This window comes from Sinocyclocheilus anshuiensis, unplaced genomic scaffold, assembly GCF_001515605.1.
Source record: "Sinocyclocheilus anshuiensis isolate Anshui unplaced genomic scaffold, SAMN03320099.WGS_v1.1 scaffold180, whole genome shotgun sequence".
Taxonomy (NCBI): domain Eukaryota; kingdom Metazoa; phylum Chordata; class Actinopteri; order Cypriniformes; family Cyprinidae; genus Sinocyclocheilus; species Sinocyclocheilus anshuiensis.
The window spans coordinates 391,410-411,222 of NW_015554093.1; the positions used below are offsets into that span (position 1 = coordinate 391,410).

General features: G+C 36.8%; 4 protein-coding genes and 1 pseudogene across 5 annotated transcripts in view; 1 reads left to right on the forward strand and 4 right to left on the reverse strand.

Annotated features, from left to right (window-relative positions):
• LOC107669301 (EGF-containing fibulin-like extracellular matrix protein 2) overlaps nt 1-1,390 on the reverse strand; it is a 7,799-nt gene extending 6,409 nt beyond the window's left edge. The window contains exons 1-2 of the mRNA XM_016461468.1: nt 1,283-1,390; nt 1,001-1,049 (exon numbers count right to left, since the gene is read on the reverse strand). Of these exons, the coding sequence (XP_016316954.1) occupies nt 1,001-1,049; nt 1,283-1,372 (139 nt within the window). The 5' untranslated portion in view covers nt 1,373-1,390. The remainder of the gene's footprint in view (nt 1-1,000; nt 1,050-1,282) is intronic.
• A 4,193-nt stretch (nt 1,391-5,583) lies between these two features.
• Nucleotides 5,584-10,706, reverse strand: fibpb (fibroblast growth factor (acidic) intracellular binding protein b). Of its 2 annotated transcripts, XM_016461591.1 has the most exons (12): nt 10,626-10,706; nt 10,361-10,541; nt 9,994-10,081; nt 9,687-9,885; nt 9,439-9,565; nt 8,740-8,840; nt 8,147-8,280; nt 7,717-7,825; nt 7,566-7,629; nt 6,940-7,026; nt 6,738-6,835; nt 5,584-5,787 (listed from the first exon to the last, which is right to left on the reverse strand). In XM_016461591.1, exons 3-12 carry the CDS (start codon nt 10,076-10,078, stop codon nt 5,718-5,720), a joined length of 1,074 nt encoding a protein of 357 aa, XP_016317077.1. In that variant the 5' UTR covers nt 10,079-10,081; nt 10,361-10,541; nt 10,626-10,706; the 3' UTR covers nt 5,584-5,717. The 2 variants fall into 2 exon arrangements, with proteins under 2 accessions (XP_016317077.1, XP_016317078.1); XM_016461592.1 differs by having other exon boundaries at nt 8,740-8,825; nt 10,361-10,706.
• A 1,291-nt stretch (nt 10,707-11,997) lies between these two features.
• LOC107669302 (proto-oncogene c-Fos-like) lies at nt 11,998-14,004 on the reverse strand. Its single transcript, XM_016461469.1, is given in 5 exon segments — nt 11,998-12,135; nt 12,215-12,322; nt 12,704-12,940; nt 13,318-13,454; nt 13,947-14,004. Coding segments are annotated over 5 exon segments (678 nt in total).
• A 664-nt stretch (nt 14,005-14,668) lies between these two features.
• LOC107669330 (transmembrane protein 223-like) lies at nt 14,669-16,126 on the reverse strand. The gene is made up of 2 exons (XM_016461500.1): nt 15,505-16,126; nt 14,669-15,431 (listed from the first exon to the last, which is right to left on the reverse strand). Exons 1-2 carry the CDS (start codon nt 15,971-15,973, stop codon nt 15,133-15,135), a joined length of 768 nt encoding a protein of 255 aa, XP_016316986.1. The 5' UTR covers nt 15,974-16,126; the 3' UTR covers nt 14,669-15,132.
• A 1,310-nt stretch (nt 16,127-17,436) lies between these two features.
• LOC107669336 (putative transcription factor Ovo-like 1) lies at nt 17,437-19,812 on the forward strand (annotated as a pseudogene).
• The last annotated feature ends 1 nt before the right edge of the window (nt 19,813 follows it).

The following is a 19,813-nucleotide window of genomic DNA, read 5'->3' on the forward strand; positions in this document are numbered from 1 at the left end:
TTGTCCTCAGTGTGAAAAGATGGATCTCAAAATCATACAGTCACTGCTGGAAAGGGTTCAAATATGCAAAAGATGCTGGAAAACTGAAGAATCTGCAGGACACAGAGGATTTTTCTGAGGAACAGTGCTCAGTTTAACTGTTCAGAACAAACAAGGGACTCATGAACAACCATCACAAAACAAAAAACAGTGGTAGATCATCCAGGTAACCACACACAGTATTAAGAACCAAGGGTTCCCAAACTTTTGAAGGGGGTTATTTGAATAATTTCAGCTATTTTTTTTGTCTTGTGAACTAAATGTAAACATCTTTTATGTAAAATATCTTACTCAGGACAGTACTAAATAAAAAATAACAGTCATTTTGCATGATCTCTCTTATTTTGTTAAAATTATTCACATTTTCACAGATTCTGCAAGGGGTTCCCAAACTTTCGCATGCCACTGTATATATAGGAAGGTTTTGTATGTCCACCTAACCAATCAAAAGGCATTTGATGAGACAGTGAAGGGGGTTTGGACCAATCAGATTTCAAAATGGGTGACGTTACCGCAAGCTGCAGAAAAAGAGGCTAATCAACCAACATTATTTCTTGGTTAGGACAAAATCTCAGATTAAATGAATTTATTGCTTGTTGCTCATTTAAATTTTTTTTTGCTTTGTGCTTGGTTAGGATGTGTTGTATCTGGAATATTAAGAGAAAGTATTTTAACATCGAAAAACATGACATAATATACATAATCCACATAATTTAGTCTTGCATTTATATGAAAGAAACTGCTCAGTTTTACATCTACAGCTCCTTTTAATCATCTGTGCTTTAACGTGTCGCGTCTACTCAGGACACAGTGTATTTTAAAATTCAAAGATGCAGCCAGACACAGGGGCAGGACAGAGGGATTGTGCATGTGACATTTAACCAACAAAATAATTAGAGGAGGAATGCATCACTTTCTCATCATCTCTCTCTCTTTCTCTGGCACATGACCTTCCACCCACCTCGACAGAGTTGAGTCTGCACGTCCCACTCATAGCCATCTGTACACTCCTGGCAGAGAAAACACTTTATTATGCGTTATCTTTAATCATTAGCAGTTACACTCAAACACTTTTATTGACAGGAACATGATTTCTAATACAAACTGATGTCTGATTGTATACAATAACACACTATATATGGTGAGTTACGTAGGAAGGCAGATAAACGTGAGATAGTTCATGCATGAAGGAAGACTGAAGAGGAAGAGAGAAGAACAGGGAGAAATTGTCACATTTACTTACTGTGTAAGAGTCACGTTCAGCAGGAGACTGACAGATTGTAGCAGGAAGAACAACCAGACCCACGCAAAGTAGCACATATGTGGCCTTCATAGTTACAGGGTACAGGACATTCACTCTGCCACACACACAGCTGGATGGATGAACAAATGTATAGTTGTCGTTAAGGCACACTTCACACCAAGGAGAACAATAAGAGAGAGCACAGACATGCAAAGGGGTCTGTTCAGTTCCTGTCGTCTCCTCTATGAAAATAAGGAGGGGGCAGACAGACAGGTGGGGGTGAGACCTTGTAAAAAAAAGAACAACAAAGGTAATTGCAAGTAAACGTGCTAACAGGAATAGTGCACACATACACATTTGGAAGCAGTGACAATGCCCCGTTGAAAAGGCCAGCATTGCTGATCACCTCCATATGTTTTGTTTTGGATATTGGTGTGCTGGTGTCCCCATTAGGATTGTTAACTAGCTTAACTAGCTTTACAATTTACACTTACAATAAAGTTTAGTGTTTTATAGCATTTAATAATCTAGGTCAGAATTATCATAGTTACTAAATCTAAAACCATTAAAACAAAATTTTTTGTTACCTTAAATAAACTTTATCTGAAATAAAATATATAAAAAAACACAAACATATTTTGTTTCATCTATTTGCCATGGTAACAATTTAAATTTTTTATTTAACTTGATGAAACTAAAACAATAATCATTAAGTACTATATATAGATGTTTAAAAAACTAATAAAATGACAAAAACAACAAAATTATTAAAACTTTAAATTCAAATACAAACAGAAAATATAAAAATAAAAACTAATTCAAAATATTCATAAAAACTATATCTCATTGATACTATACACTGATCTAGGTAAATGTTAATTTATAATTGCACTTTTGTGTAATACTCAATTCATGCTTGTTAATAATAGATTAAATGATGTTAATTTATACAACTTATGTTGGCATATGTAAAAAAATATCTAATTTAGAAGAATACTGTTCGTTGTTAATTCATGATACCTTACGCATTAACCAGCATAAACCTGCTTGAACCAGCATGGAAATTCACTCTTTTTATCACATTAATATGGCTATAATTCTTCAACATATATCACTCCATGGCATATATGATAAGTGATAAATGCAAGTTTGGGATTTTGTGCAGTGATTTTGATCTTGCCAACTAAGCAAGGCAAGTTGATGCATATAATCAGATATTGCATGACGGATTTTCCATTCCTCACATTCAGCGATCTGGAGATAGTTATTCACACCTACTACCTCCATCATTTCCTGACTACTGTACACTGTACACACACACACACACACACACACACACACACGCACAACGTAACATTTAAATTAACTGGTTTTGGTCACATCAAATACAATATATTTAACATCACAGAATCAACCTACAAACAAAACTAATTATGGGTTAAATCAGGTCTTTAAGGTAATAATTTCGAGTTACCACTTTTTACAGTGTAGCATGAGACTTTATACTGTCCAAAATGCTGCTGCTAGAACAGTATTTCACCTGTTCTGGCCTCTCTTAACTACAGTAATTTATTTTAAGGTCTTATTATATGTTTTTATAGCTGTAAAACAAATCATAGACCTCCTCAGCCATCATTATCGCTCCTGGACTCTCATAACATCTACTTCTGCCTACACTCGCATTTCAAGATTAAAGATGATCTTTCTCTGTAGCTTTGAGGGTTTATTTTAAGTTTTGTTTGCTTTTATGGCTAAATGCATTATACCATTTTAATTGCTCTTGTACATCACTTGTTGTTTTTAGATGCCCTCTGTAAATACACTGACATGACTTTCTACTGATTTCTAGGGACTTGCTCTACTGTTTGTTCTGGAACAGCAGAGTTGGCCTGCCTAAGAGGCAGAAAGATGGCCAGTGTCTGAACTCTACAGGATATGACACAAGCAATTCCATGCACTCAGATTCGTCCAAAAACAAGCCTTGTCTGTAGTCATTAACTACAACTGTTTTCAATTCAATCTAAAGGTTTCTGTCACATCTAAGCATGATTAGAAAGCATTGACTACATTTCTGTCATTCATTTCATTATTACAAGGCAACAATGAGCTTTAAAGTCCTGGAATGACAAATGCTAAATTTCTCATGCACGCTGTATCGAATGTCTTTCTCTCCAAGTATGCTTGAATGATCTTACTTGCATTATGTACTGCTATGCTCAATTTTACAAACTGCAAATGCACAGGAGTCAAATACAGATGGTTTGAAACTCACTTTCTGAAGTTGTCCAGCAATGTGCCTATTGATTTCTCTCTCCCTCTCCGTTTAGTGGACTGTTTTTAGAGCTCTGTGACAGCAGACAGGACCTGGGCAGTGATAGCTGTTTGAAAGTGTATTACGAATGTGAGGAAAGGTGCAATGCTATAGAAAGGAGGTTAGGACGGCCCACTTCTTTCCCTCCACCCACTTCTGAACGGCCCCTGCATCTCAGCCACCCTTCACCCTCCTGCCTTGTTATTCCTCCAGGCCCCAAGGATTCAAATTCCTAGTTTCCAGACCAAATCCCAAATCCATCACTCACAGAGAGGGGAAAAAACGATCCATCTGGGTTATATTAGGCAAAACCTGTGCAATTCATAGGCCTTAATTACTTCCCATTTTTAATACACTTTGCCTTATTAACTTTCATCCTGGTGGAGCTTGCTTGTATCTGACACTGCTGGATATTTACTGGGGGATGTCGAAAGGAATGCAGACACAAATTAACAGGGTAAAAAAGGAGGCAAGGCCTCCCGATTTAACTGTAAAACACTACCTGGTGCCAGGAACATAATGCGTCTTCATTACACAAAGGTTTGAGCACCATTAAGACAATGGCTTTGATGGAAACAACAGAGATAGCCTACTTTTAGAAACAGCAGGAGTGCCAGGGTTCCCATGAGGACTTTTCTGCAGAAATTCAGAGGAATTTTCCATGACCATTTGTAGAGGGTGACAGCTGTCCTAGGTCTGGCCTTTTATAAGGTAGTAAAAGTGTCTCCTCATCTATCCACTTCAGAGCTGACCAGCCAACTGTAGCCCCCTGCTGCTGACCCACACCCGCTGGGCACACAAACAGGTGGCTACTTCACTGTGGGAAAACACTGAAGCACACTTTGAGATAATTACCCTCCTCTACACTCTTTAAAATAAAGGTTCCAAAAGTGGATTTTCACAGCAATGCCATAGAAGAACTATTGTTGGGTTCCCCAAAGAACCATTCAGTGAACAGGTCTTAAAGGAATAGTTCACCCAAAAATGAAAATGTACTCCCCTTCAGGCCATCCAAGACGTAGATGAGTTTGTTCCTTATCTGAACAGGTTTGGTGAAATTTAGCATCACATCACTTGCTCAACAATGGATTCTCTGCAGTGAATGGGTGCCGTCAGAATGAGAGTTCAAACAGCTGATAAAAACATCACAATAAACCACAAGTAATACACACGACTGTAGTCCACCAATTCATGTCTTGTGAAGCGAAAAACTGTTTTTATAATAAATTCATCAAGTGTCAGAATCAGGAGAAAAATATGCACAGATCAAGCACTGTTTATGAGCGAAAACAGTCCAAAACAGTTCTAAAAAATACGTCAGTGGACCTGATGTGAGAGAACAACAGGGGATGGACTTTTTCACTGGAGCAAGCGTTATTATAGATTATAGACTTGTCTTTTTGCCAGAAGTGACAGTTTAAAGTTAAAACGCCTTAATGATGGATTTGTTTCTAACAAAAACGCAGCTTTTCTCTTTTCAAGCCATTAAATGATGGACTGGAGTCATGTGGATTACTGGTGGATTATTGTGATGTTTTCCAAAGGCACCCATTCACTGTAGAAGGTCAATTGGTGATCGAGTGACATAATGCTAAACTCAAATTTCAAATCTGTACAGGTGTAGAAATACATTCTGATGTAGAAACAAACTCATCTACATCTAGAATGGCCTGAAGGTAAGTAAATTTTCAGTAAATGTTTCTTTTTGGGTGAACCATTCCTTTAAAAGAACCATTTTTTCTTAGTGTGATGAACATTTTAATAAATTAAGGAAACTTTTTTTTCACTATAAGGAACCTTTAGTGCAACGAAAAGGTTCCATGGATGCTAAAGGTTCTTCATGGATCCATAGATGCCAATAAAAAACTTTTATGTATTACCCTGAATATTAAGTAAGAATATACGTGGATATTCCTAAAGACCACTTTTACAAACAACAAATAAGGCAGATTTGTAGACAACACTTAATTTTTTTTACTTAAGTTAAACCAAATGTACAATAATACTATGATATACAAAGGGAGCTGAGGTAGCAACATTTACAAACAAGAGGGCGACTAGCTCTTTAAAGGTTTGAAGAAAATTTTGGTCAATCTAACTGGAAACCAGCATTGGAAATATGTTCTAGTCATGGTACATTTTCAGGATGCAGCTTTTGATGACACCCATGTATCTGTCCCATATAACTTGATGCCTGTGGAAAAAAAACATGTCATACGTTTAGCAAATGTTTTTGTTGTTGTTTTTTAGTATGAGAAAGAGATCACAAACAGTGTTGGGGGTAACGCATTACAAGTAACGCCAGTTACGTAATCAGACTACTTTTTTTTAAGTAACTAGTAAAGTAATGCATTACTTTTTAATTTAGAAGGAAATATCCGAGTTACTTTTTCAAATAAGTAACTCCAGTTACTTTGTTTCCCATGTATTGACTGACAGCTTTCGTGTTGCCATGTTGAGAGAAATCAGGAGTAAGTGCAGAGGCGTTGTGTGTGAACATGATCTTACTGTAGTTCTAGACTAAATATGAACATGTATTTACTCATCTCACCTGCACAAAAACAGATTTAGTAGTACTCCTCAAAATCAATAACAACAGTCAAATGCAAACTCAGAATATGACACGAACCTGCAATAATTAAATAAGACAAATAAGACAAATATAATTTATGCATTTAATCCTATTTTATTAACCAAAGTCTTTGCTAGTGACCTTCGATGATCCAATTCAACCATACTGAGCAAAAATGACACATTTGTGTTTCCTTTTTGTTATTGCTGAATAGTGTTGAACTTTCTTCTCCTGCGCCATATTCTTCATGCGATTCGCTTCAGCTGCGCCCTCTACTGTACTGTACAGACGTGAATTTACATTTCCTTCAGCCTGAGACGTATTCATTTCACTTTTGGTGTGAAAGGGCTTTTACATATGTAAAAGAAGAACTTTTTTATATTAAAAACAAACAAGCCAGCCCTGCCCAGATTTAAAAAGTAACTCAAAAGAAACATAACGCATTACTTCCCATAAAAAGTAACATAATTAGTTACTTTTTTAGGAAGTAGCACAATATTGTAATGCATTACTTTTAAAAGTAACTGTCCCCAACACTGATCACAAACACACATAAATGCATATATACTAACCTGAAAGCCTCAAGCGTGTGTACAGAGCTGCTGTAGTGCTTGAGGAAAAGTCTGAGGTCTCCGATTGTCCATTTATCTGACCGGCGTGGTTCAATGAACTGAAAGAAGAACCGATAATCCTTCTGTCACACTTGACCTGGGACTATTCCGGGACAAATATCACCTCATGGTATGCAGTTTATCTACAGTGTCAGTGCATTACCTTCTCCACAAGGTCGATGAACAGATCTCGGAAATCTTTGGTGTGTGTGAGTTTTGAGGCAATGTTAACTAGAGCTCTTGACAAATTCTGAAGTTCACCCACAGCAATAAGCATCCATGTCATCCAACATAAATAAAACAAATTAATAAACAAAACGTGTATATAACATACACACACACACACACACACACACACACACACACACACACACTACTGTTCAAATGTTTGGCAAGATTTTACGTCTTTGAAAGAAGTCTCTTATTCTTACTTAGGCAGCATTAACTTGATCAGAAATCAAATAAAATCTGTAATATTGTGAAATGTCATTTATTATAAATGTTATGTATTCCTGTGATGGCAAAGCCATTACTCCAGTCGTCAGTGTCACATGATCCTTCAGAAATCATTCTAAAATACTGATTTGGGCTTTTTAGGGCTCTTTGATGAATAGAAAGACAGCGTTTATTTGAAACTGAAATCTTTCCTAACTTTATAAGTGTCTCGTGTCACTTTTCATTAATTTGAGGTGCCCTTGCTGAATAAAAATATTATTTAAAAAGATATCTGTGTGTGTGTTTAAAAAGTATGAAAAAATGCTTACAATTAAAAACAATCATGCTTCTCACCTTAAAACTGGCCTCCATCTCACTAAAGACTTTAATTTTCCCTCTAAGCTGTGCACACACCAAGCTATAATGTTAGTAGAAAGGACAGATATGTTAGAGATAGTGTGTCATAAGCATTACACTTGACCATCTGAACAAACTATTTGCATGCCTTTTGTGTTGGTCCAACATGTCCTTATCATTAACCAAAACTTTCAAGTCTTTCAAGTCATGGAGAAACTCTTTTTCTAGATCAACATCCAAGTCTTCCATCACGTTGTCTAAGAAAGTATGAAAGAAAGAAAACAGAGCATGAGAATGCATATACAGTACCTGTAATGCATTTCCTTTCATATTAATTTTGCCTAATTTCCATTACGGATCTCACAAATATTTCCCTAATAGAATTTGGGGAATACTTCCCGATTTTGGCACTGTCACCTCCCTGCTTTCAGAACTGCATACTGTACAAAGACACTCACCAAAGATGATCTGACTGGTGGAATATCATGCAATCTGACAGTAGTGGCTGCTGTAGTAATGTAAATGACAGAATTGTAGTTTTTCTTGAGTGAACTGTATCTTTAAGGTGAACATCTTACTAACTGCTCCCACGGTCCAGTAGCTGATGAGCTGACCAGCGCAAAAGGCAAAGTCCTGGAAAGACAAATATTGTAGCTTTCTCTTCCCTGTCTCAAAACGGCTGTTAGCGAAGAACACGATGGCAGCATAGTCCCTGCAGAGAGACATGGCTGAGTCAATGAGAAGACAGGGGAGAGTGTGAAAAGCATGCCAGGAACAGAAAAGAGCGTATGAGGAGAAAGATGAATGGAGGAGAGAGATCAAGCAAAACAGTAAGAAGATGAACGTAACAGAAACATAAGTTTTAAGATGTGCCTGTGTGTTTTCTAGATTTTGTCAGGTTTATGATAGCTTTTAATTATAACTCTAAAAGCTTTCACTGGTTAAGCTGGTTGTATTAAGTCACAATAGCGCAAATGCATTTACAGTACTGAAGTATATGACCTCATATAAATCATCTTTATCACAAGAACAGGTAGGAAATATTGTGATTGGCACACATTTACATCCCTTGAATTGGAAAGTTAGAAATGGTCACAGTTTCAATAGGTGGGACAGCTGCTTTTTACCACTAGCAATATGCTTAATTTGGCCACATGTGTGAAAGTCTCACCTTGCCAGAACATCAGACAGGAGAAAGTGACGCTGTATGTTCTCCACTAGGGGGCCTTTTAGCTCTTCCACCACTTTAAACACATGCTTGAAATTGTCAAACTGAGAAAATGGAAGTGAGGTTAAAACAATACATCTTCTTGCTTATCATCTGGATTTTGAATGAATGAATGAATCAATTAATTAATATTCACTTAATTACAAAATATAATAATATTTAATATTCATTGACACTGACATTATGTAAATAAATGTGAATAAAATAATACAAATTATTATTTAATATTCATAAGTACTGTATGCTGACAACATTTCTGTAAATAAATATATGTGAATATAATAATAATCATCATTATTTAATATTTCTAAGTATTGTACAATGACAACATTTCTGTTGATTAAATTTCCGTAAAGAATATGTTAATAAATTAGTAATAAAAAATAATTTTTATAATTATATATTATTATAATATTATAATATTATAATAACAATCAATCATTTTTATAATAACACTCACAATCAATTTAAGTACTGTGCACTGACAACATATTTGTAAACAATAATAACAATAATTATTATTATTATTTGTAAGTATTGTACACTGACAACATTTCTGTAAAACAGCATTGCTAATCATGCAGTATCATCCTTTCTTTGTGAGGCATTCAAAAATATAAGAGGCCAAAGTGTCTGCAGCACCTGTCGACGACAGCACTTGAGTGCAATCCCAGTCTTTGAACTGATGTCGTCCAAGTCTTTTTTGGTCCCTTTGGAGAGTTTCTTACCCAGCACCTCCCTGGCAAACACACTATCAAACTCATAGTACCTACAGGACAAATGCGGCAACAAACAAACAAGCTCAGCAAAACAGTGATGATGCCCTAACTACTAAAACTAAAAAAGCAACAACGTTATAAAACATAATACAAGCTAGTACGACCACAGACCTCTCGATGAGCATGGTTTGACGGTGAGGAGGGATCTGGAACAGAAGCTGATTGGCCACTTTGGAAGGGGACTGGAGGAGCCGCTCACACATCTGGAATGTTCTGAACTGGTCCATGGTGTCGCTGTGCAGAACTTCTGCATTGGCTTCACACTCCTGCAAGGCACCTGCTTCCATCCGTATTCTCACTGCATTTGAGACTATATACATGAAGAGTATATCATTACCTAAAGTGTTAAACATAAAAAAGCATGCACTAAGTGTGTATGACAAACTCATATGCAACATTTAGAAACAACTTTATTAACCCGTGTGTCCATCCAGCCACAGTTGGTACACGTCTTCATCCAGGACAGTAGTGTTCCCCACAAACACATCTAACTCCGTAGACATTCTCTTAAAAAGCATAAATAATAATAATAATAATAATATTTAAAATGATGTAAAACAGTTAAAAATAATTTGCTATACAAACAGTTGTCACAGCTGCTTTTGACAAACATAACTTTGATTTGCAACAACAAATGCAATCTCTTAAAATGAAAACTGTTGTAATAAACTGTTTATATGTTGTAGGTGTTTTTATAAGAGGTGCAGAGATTTAAAAAGCAAAATGATAGATGAGAACCTTCTTATTCAGAGAAAGATGACGTCAAACTGATGATAAAAACTTACCGGTTTATTTATGCGTTGCACTGAAAAAAATCAGTCAAAGAGGAGCAGTTAGCTCATGGTAGAACGCTGCAGAAAGTGGCGTCTGCTGTATGGCTCTCTAGGACGCATCTGCGAGCTGAGCTTATTGCGCAGATACAATTCCAAACGTGCAGCAGGTGCAGATCTGTTAATGCGCTTTATGCTGAAGCACAAACAAATAATACCAGGATTATCTATGAACGCTGACTGATACTGTAGTATATGCAAAAGCTGTCAAACTCCTCACAATCGCCTGGATCCAGTTTCTGGTTTTACCCAAGCTGAACTACATTCACCATAGACATTGCCCTCCGTCGAGCGTTCATGCAGCGTTATTGAACGTCTGCTCGTGTGTGACTGCCACCTGCTGTTAAGGAATAAACAAAGCACAAAGTTGCAACCAAAACTAAAAAATGTGCAGAAAAACGTATAACTTAATGCCTATATCATTTTAATTTTGTGCTTGTGTAATGTTTCTGGCTCAGACTTACAGTATTACTCAAGCTGAACTTACAATAACAGACTGAGGAAACGTGCATTAAGGCATTTTTGGTAAATTGAATGATTGGTAATGTTAATATTTAACTAAATCCGCACAAACCTAGTCTTACAGAATTATATTTGCTTGAGTATTGATTTTACCCTAAAATCTCCTCCCAAGTTATTATTTGTTGTAATGTTAAAGTGGAGCAACAGTTGGCGTTGGAATAATTATATAATTTTGTGATATTTTGTAAAAATAAATACAATCGTGATATTGTGAATGTAATTTATAATATTTATAAAATGTCATTTGATTCACATTTTATATTTGTAATATATTTGATTAAATATTAATATTTTATTAAATGTTACTGTAATATGTTTAAAGAATATTATTCACACATTTCTATTAGCTATATGCTACTGTTCAAAAGTTTGGGGTCAAATTTTGAAAGAAATTAAGCCAGTTTTATTAAGCAAGGACTGAATTGGCAGTAAAGACTTATTGTTACAAAAATTCAATTTCAGATAAATGTTGTTCCTTTAAATTGTCTGTTAATCAAAGAATGCAGAAAAAATATATAGTTTTCCACAAAAATATATTTAGTGGCACAACCTTTTTCGACATTGATAGTAAAATAAATGTTTCTTGAGCAACAGTTTTGGAATCATTTCTGAAAAACACTTAATGAAAACTGGAGTAATGGCTGCTGAAAATTCAACTTTGCCATCACAGGAATAATTATATTTTAAAATAAATGTAAAATAGACAACAATTCATTTAAATTGTAATAATATTTCACAACATTACTGATTTTACTGTACTTTTGAACAGCATACATATTAGCTAAGTAATAAACATATAATTTATAGAGCTGGCACCCAACCAAGGTCCACACCTGCTGCTACACCCATGGTACAAAAACATTTGATAGAGTAACAACGACATTTGAAACTGTGGTTTATTCTGAAAACAAGTCAAATGAAATGTGCATGCAATACAATAATTCTCAAGGTATCATTGAAATATATTTTAACATTTCGCTTTCTTTAACAAATATACGCTTATTATGTTATATAATCCACAGCTGATCTGAACCAGCAGACTCAGCACTAAACATGACCAGCATCAGTATTTATTCTGGGTTTGGGTCATTTAACTTGCAGATAGGCATGTGTGCCTCAAAAACCAACTCAAGCCTCTCTCTCTCCCTTTCAAGAGTAGCGATCTCTTCCTCCAGTTGTGTCTTCACATGTTCCAAATGCTCCGTCTCCTGGAAGAGAAAGCACAAGCTCAGGACATACGGCTAACGGCTAAATATGGTTTATAGCACAAATAAGTACTAATCTCACATTCTGTAATGTGTATATAAGCATCCGACGACGGTCCCGACACCTGGCGGCTGCTACTCTGTTCCTTTCCCTGCGGATCCTTATCCTGTCAAGTTCCTCAGAGGACATCTATAAAGGCCGAGGTGTTAGGTGTTAGCAAGGCAATTCCAAATGTCATTTAAGAACCAAGATTCAGTCTAAAAGAGTGATGGTGCTGCCATCTTATGAATGATATCAAGAAAACATACACACAGCAATTCTACCCAATTCCAAATATGCTGTTCCTGTTACTAATCCATTGGCACCAATGACAACATGATCCATCCATCTGAGCATGGCCTTTAAGATTCCCGCTCAAATACTACAGCGCTGACTCACTCCTCATGCCCCTTTGTGATTCAGGTGTGAGTCATTTCACTCTTTTACCATAATGAATGAATCACCGGAACTTTACTTTCACTACATTCTGCATTCTAAACTCTGAACGTTTCAGAAATATAAGTACCTTACATGTTTGTTAGCATGTCCTACTGAACTGTCCCCCACTGCTCCATTACAGGATGGGTCAGGACTGGAGCACTGTGACAAACAGGGGCAGTTGGGCATGGTGGTGGGTGCGAATGAGGAAAATGTTCCCAAGGTGGCCTCTGATTGGGAAAATAGAGAGGACTGCAGAAGCCACTGAAGATCTGGACTAGATGTAATTACATCAAGATTTGGGCTGGATGTAGTGTCCTCAGTAAGATTCTGCAATAAATAAATTTGTTATTAAATAATGTTAACAATTATAAAAATGTAGGCTCAAAAACAATTATAAGAATTGCAGATGAAAACATTTTTCATCTTCACAATACTGAACAATTATTATCTGTCCTGTTGTATTCCTTCTGTTTGATTTAGTTGATTTTGAAAATATACAGAAGTTGGTCAGAAGTCAGAAAGAGCTTTATTACCAAGTATGTTTACACACACACAAGGAATTTGACTTGGGGACAGGAGCTTCCAGTGCAGAAGAAAATACGGACTTAGTGCAGACATACATGATAGTGCAGAATTACACAGTAGAGGTGGATTTATTTATTTATTTAGTAATTTAGCAGACGCATTTATCCAAAGCGACTTACAAATGAGGACAACAGAAGCAATCAATTGTAGTATTAAAACGGGTCCATCCATGCTGGAGAAATCTGGGAATCATACATACGATAATACGATTCTCTTCCTTCATTATGATTCATTATGATCAAACCCGATCTGTATTCTTCGAGTTCATATTATTTCTGTTTGTTAAGTTCGCTTAAACCCATCTCCCGTGCTGTTAATTGAAATAGGCCCACAAAGGGACTAATTCGGTAGGAGAAAAATGACAAAACTATGATAAATCCATCAGAACGAATGATGAAAAAATAAACCAAAACACGTGCTACAACTTTTCTTCAAGTGTTTCAGCGCCTCCTCACACCCACTCACCCCCACTCTCTCTCCTCCCCATCACTGGAGCATCTATCGTTTCCAATCTACCGCCTTTTGTCCTCTGTGGCCACTAATGTGCCTCTCTAATGGCTATTACTTATGAAGACCTTCTTGCCAATAGCGCCAACTAACTGTCGCTGAAATTATATTCACTAGAAAACCCAGTAAATATCGTAAGTTTAACAAGCTTCCATAACTCACACCCTTCACATGTTGAATTTCACTTACAGACATCTTTTGCCAAGTGACGTGTAGGTTTGAAATGTATTAATAATCCAACCGTTGCAGAACTGGCAGGACATCCGTGAATCACTGAACTGGGTAGAGAACAGATACATGCCTCATTTCAAGGCTGGTCTGTACTGTCTTCAAGAATACATTAACATGAGAAAAGAAAAGAAAAAAAGACTTGGAAAAACTCTTTGAGAACTTCAAGCAGAAGAAATTTTTAAAAAATATTTTTTTAATTACACATTTCAGTTTTTTTTTTGTGCATGGGGCATACACTTTATTTTAAAATATTTATATTATATATAACTTTTATCAATCAAATCAATTCTTTTTAGATCACCATGGCTGTGTGTCAGGGTATTCTTTTTTGAAAATATCATATTTTAATCTTTTAAGTAAAATGCACATTTTGTTCAAACATTTGGTCAATAGAGTAACCCTAAAACTGTCTTGACACACACACACACACACACACACACACACACGGATAGATAGATTTATAAATATATATTGAATATTTTAAACTATACTACAGGGCTGTTGAATGCTTGAATCTGATTGGCTGACACAGACGTTCTAATGTGTGAACACTGTTGAGACACACACTCGCTCTCTTTCTCTAATTACTACTATCTCTAAAATGACATTTTAGAATTAGCAACGGAGGCGTCGGATGAGATGCATAAGAAATTAGTCCTACAAACAAGAGCAGTTAAAGGACAAAAACCTGACAAATGTCTTGAAATACAACATCTGAACAATGTCTTGAGGTGTGGTAACTTTAGTATAAGTGGAATAATTGATTCTATCTGTTCCCTACCCAGTTCTATTGAATTATTAGAAAATAATGCACACTCAAGGTGTAATGGTCATTCTGGCTTCGCATTACCACCTGGGGTGTGCATTATTTTCTAATAATTCAATGGCCCGTTGTCAATTATTATTTACTTAACTGAGTCAGACATCAATGCTGCTGAAAAAAAAAATACAAAGACAGAACTATAATTTCATCTTAGTCAGACTCGTATGACTAAGTCTGTGTCATATAATTCAGAATAAGCTTGTCAGCACAAATCCCAGGTAAAAAGTTTTATTATGAACAGAAAAGTTAAGTTTATTCCTCTTGTAATTTCAGTGCTTGTTTTTTTTCCCCAAGGCAACATAAAACAAAATGAATAGCAGATGTATGATACATCCACAGTGGACCGCAGACACACAGGGGTATAAATGACATATCATAAGGGTCTGTAGGCCCCAACAGTAATGTCAAATAGTTTAGAGTTGTTCAGTGTCCCTTCTTTGTCCAAAAGGAAGTAGAACTTGTACCATTTGATTTTAAGTGGGATAAATGAAGGTGATTCCTGTCTGTGCGCATGACAGGTCACTTGAGACAAAGGCACAGTTAGATGGTGAGCTCTGAGAGGTCCCAGCGGTGATTGTGTAGATACTGTGACTTTTCCACCTCCCTTATGCAGAATTACACGACTCACAGAACAGCGGCTGAACAATATTGCCACGCCAACAATTCCTCCGCCTACAACAGAAAAAAAATCATATTTAGAGAGTTGGAATACATAAAAAATGCAGAAAGCAGAGTTAAGGCTTACCAATAATTAGGCACCCAAGAGTGAATCCATACCTCCAGGCATTTGAACCGAGGTTCAAATCAAAACTGAAAAGCCCTCCTAACTCAGTTCTGACCTTTTGTGGTTCACCACTATTTTTTCTAGTGTCCCTAAGACTTGTGAAAGCAAAGTGAGCAAGATATGCCCAAAACAGAAACTGGACAGTACAAAATATGGCCAAAAGTCTGAAAAACCGCGTCCGGTCGTGTTCGAAGAGAATCACGTCCTTTGCGATGACAGTAGAGGTGAAGGCATAGGCATTCCTGACTGAAATCGCGCGAACGTGACAGCTTAGTGGATTTAAGATGCTTGTGATATCTTTGACTTTAACGATCTGGGTCGCTGTAAACACGAACGCTCTCGAAGACTGAAAAACGTTACCCGTCAGTCGATAAGCTGAAATAAATGTCCGACAGTACCTTAGACCGAACAACAAGCACTGAATACCCATGATTTAATAAAATGCTTAATTTTCAGTAATTCTCTGAGATACTGACATTTCAAACATGACACATTTCTGTATATTTTGACTCTATAATATTATCTAACATGCTGAGCGATTTGAACGGCACCAGGTCGACGCCATGTTTGTGCTCTTTTAAACTACGGAAGCCTCATTTGTCCAATTGCTCCAGTTCACGTTTCTCCGTTTTTCTAAATCTTCCAAAGCATTTTTTTATTAATTGTTTATTGTTATTTATTAATAAAATATTCAGAATAATTGTAAATATCTGGGTAAGCTTTACATTTTTACTGAGGGGAAGTCGTCGCGTGTGTGTTCTGTAGCTCGTATGAAAGTTTATAAAATAGGACTATAGAAATGTTTATTATAGGCCCTATGTTTATAACACAATAATATGTTTATGCAATTTATTCCTTACAAAATGTTGGACAAAACAATGTTGTTGTTTTTTTCATATAATTGCTGTTTCAAATTTGTTTTAATGATTAGGCTACATTTTGCTGAAAGGTCTTTAATGGGCTGTTAAGCCAGACTGTGACATGCTCCACTATTTGTTTTATTTATTTTGTACAGGAAGGTATGCCTGTACTGGAAGTGGCTTTACTCTAAGAAATATTCACTAGAGTAAAAAGAGTGACCCGGTCTCCATGCAAACCTGCTTTCCTGTTGTGTATAAACATAAACTTTGTCCAAAAGTAGGCTGCCTATATACCTATATCCACTGATGCAGCATCAACAAAGTGCACGGAAACAGACTGTATTCATGTTCACAGTTTACTTTAGAAACAGACAGAGATTACAGGTGTGTTTATGTTTTCATTGTGTGTATGTTTGCGGGAGGGCTGTTCACTCTTTATCAGAGTTTTGAGACATTAACATATGCTGCAAACTAATTTGCATACAAAGTTTTGATGTAGGCTAAACTAAACTCATTACAGTGGTTACAAAGTGTATTGTCTAATGTATCAACGTGAAAAGCGCTAGTTAATCCTCTTATTAATATGAAAAACCCATATATTTAAATAATGACTAACAGTTTTTAAAAATGTAGTAGCCTAATTTATGCGACAGGACACGCCTGCCCCCTGCTGATAAACTACTATTACAGCAATACAGCCGAACAACACACACCCACCTCCACAGACAACAAGCCTACATTAACAAAGGAGCAGACCCACACTCTACTACAGTACGAGTAAACCTGAAGACATGCTTTAAAAGTTGATAAACGTACTAAAATTACATTACAGTGTTAAAACACGAACATTGTAATATTTAAAACTGTTTACTTTTCTCATTAAGGTTACAGTAACATTACTTTGAGAACCGGTTTTACCTGCAGGCTACCTGCACTGCGCCGTTATATTTCTGCGCATGCGCAACCTCACCTGGCTGCTTCCTTGTTAAATGGAAAGCGATAGTTGAATTGTGGATAACTGTAGAACTGCAAGTTGCGAGAGGATCCGCTTAAAAACATATCTAGAACCTTAGACGAACATATATCATTTGCTAGGATTTTCGAAAATGCCTCGCGCATTCCTTGTCAAACAAAGTGAACTTTGCCGCTGAAAAAAGAAGCTGGAGTGAGATCCCGGATTCCGCGTGAGGGGACGTTTACATACCCGGTGAGTGTCTCGTTCATGTTCGCGTGTCACTGGGTGGGGAGTAAACATCATTTAATACTTAATGCATATTTACTTTATTACATAATTCATTTTATATTAACCATGGTTGTTGTTGGAAACAGATGACTTGACAAATGCAGTTAGAGTAAACACAAATAAAATTAGTTTCTCATTATCTAAAATGTTATGATGAGGTATTTTGTGTGCCAAGTTGTATTTTATTATATATATTTTTAATGCCTTACAAATGACTTGATATTGTGGTGACTTGTGATATAGGCTCTGTTATTTTGTTGAATGTTTACATGCATTAAATAATACTAAAAACGTAATACTTTTGTATTAAATAATAATAATAATGAAAATAAACACATCTGAAATCAGTGGCCAGTCAAAATCTGTTGATCTCTCTCTGTTTCGACTTAAAAATCTCTGTGCTCTTGCTGCTCTTTAGAGTCCATTTTTCCACCATATGTGCATGAAGTCTCTGAGGGCAGCATTGCAGACTACTCCTGCTTCACAACTGCACAAAAAAACAAAACATTTCTACAGGTTCAGTCCCATGTCTTGTCTGCACAGCTGCCATCTTCTACTGCACAGAGTCAACCTGATCACAAGCCAGAATGCCGCATGAGGACCCAAAGAGTGCCTTACTTGCGCTCAAAGATGAAGGTGAGCTGAGAATCCTTTTGGTTTAAAACACACATTTTGTAATGTTTGTGTGTGTGTGTGTGTGTGTGTGTGTGTGTGTAGAGAGAACATCTCTTTCCATTGTTCTCCATTTTCAGATAACTTGTCACGGAGTGACTGAGACGTGACACGTGCAGATCCAAGTGCGAAGCTTTATTAACCGACATGGTCAGAAACAGGCAAGGGTCAGACAATGGCAACAGGTATATAGAGGGCAAGACACAAGAATATTCCTAGGGCTAGTGTGGGTCTACGATCGGCGAACAGAATCAACAGGGCGAGACTAGAGGGATAAATCCAGGTACAAGGCAAAGGTCCAGGCAAACAGTATCCGAATAGGGCAAGACGAGAGGGGGAATCCGATATACACAGGCAAAGATCAGGACATGAGAAAACAGACAAGGCAAGACTAAGATAAGGCTATGAAAAACTAGACAGCCTCCGTAGAGTAGCTATCGCTATGAGAATGATAAACGCTATACAATACTGGGCAGTTTGAAAGGGTTCAGAGTGAGTGTTATATAGTGAATGTGTGATTGGTTACAGCTGTGTGCAATCAGTGCTGTGTGCAATCAGTGCAATGAATGATGGGATATGTAGTCCGGGATGACATGCAACAGTTTGTGTAGTGCGAGAGTCAATGTAATGGAAGGGTGACCTCTGGTGATGAGTGAATTGAAGTTCATAGACCGGATTCGAGACATAACTACAGGTAATATCCCATCTCTTCTACCAGTCATCCCAGATAATACAAACAAATTAGCAGATATTCCTCCTGCCGCATCAGTGTTATCCTGCCAGGTGTGCCAGAAGACATTCACTACAGCACGTATGCTGAAACGCCACAGTGAAATGAAAAAGTACTCTTGTGAGCACTGTGGAAAAGGATTTAATGATGCTTTTGACCTGAAGAGGCATGTACGTACACATACTGGTAAGTTTGCATTTAAATAAGTATATTAAGCTACATGTTTAAGTTTTTATATTTTAATCTCTAACTTTCCTCTCAACCTACAACAGGTGTGAGACCTTATAAGTGCACTATGTGTGTTAAAGCCTTCGCTCAGCGCTGCTCTTTAGAGTCTCAGCTGAAGAAGATCCATGCTGTTACTCAACAGTATGCCTACAAAGAGCGTATAGGGACAAACTGTTTGTGTGTGAGGAGTGTGGCTTGACTGCACAGACACGGGACGGTCTGCAGAATCATCTTCAAGCTGAACATCCTCAGAGACTGATAATGACAAAAAGCAACCATAAACTGACACATATTGTGGAAGGTAATACATCACCGTGTTCAACCTGAAACCCCCCAAATTTAGTGCTGAAGAAAAAATTAGAGGACCTATTGTTATTGATGAATTCTAATTAATCATTTTGCTCCACTCCACATGCACTTTTGTACAGTAATTCTAGGCAGAACCAAATCGCTTACAGAATTATTGGAATTAGGAGAATAATTTGGATGTATTGTATCGAATGACAAATTATGCTGAAGCAGTATAAACTGTATGAA

What these genes read in the sequence shown, in the direction of transcription:
- LOC107669330 (XM_016461500.1), bottom strand. Translation starts at nt 15,973, where the DNA reads ATGGGTATTCAGTGCTTGTTGTTCGGTCTAAGGTACTGTCGGACATTT. An exon ending in TCTTGGGTGCCTAATTATTG is followed by an intron (nt 15,432 to 15,504) that starts GTAAGCCTTAAC and finishes TTTCTGTTGTAG; the next exon opens with GCGGAGGAATTGTTGGCGTG.
- fibpb (XM_016461591.1), bottom strand. Translation starts at nt 10,078, where the DNA reads ATGTCTACGGAGTTAGATGTGTTTGTGGGGAACACTACTGTCCTGGAT. An exon ending in TCAAGTGCTGTCGTCGACAG is followed by an intron (nt 8,841 to 9,438) that starts GTGCTGCAGACA and finishes CCATTTTCTCAG; the next exon opens with TTTGACAATTTCAAGCATGT. An exon ending in CTGGACCGTGGGAGCAGTTA is followed by an intron (nt 7,826 to 8,146) that starts GTAAGATGTTCA and finishes ATACTTTCTTAG; the next exon opens with ACAACGTGATGGAAGACTTG.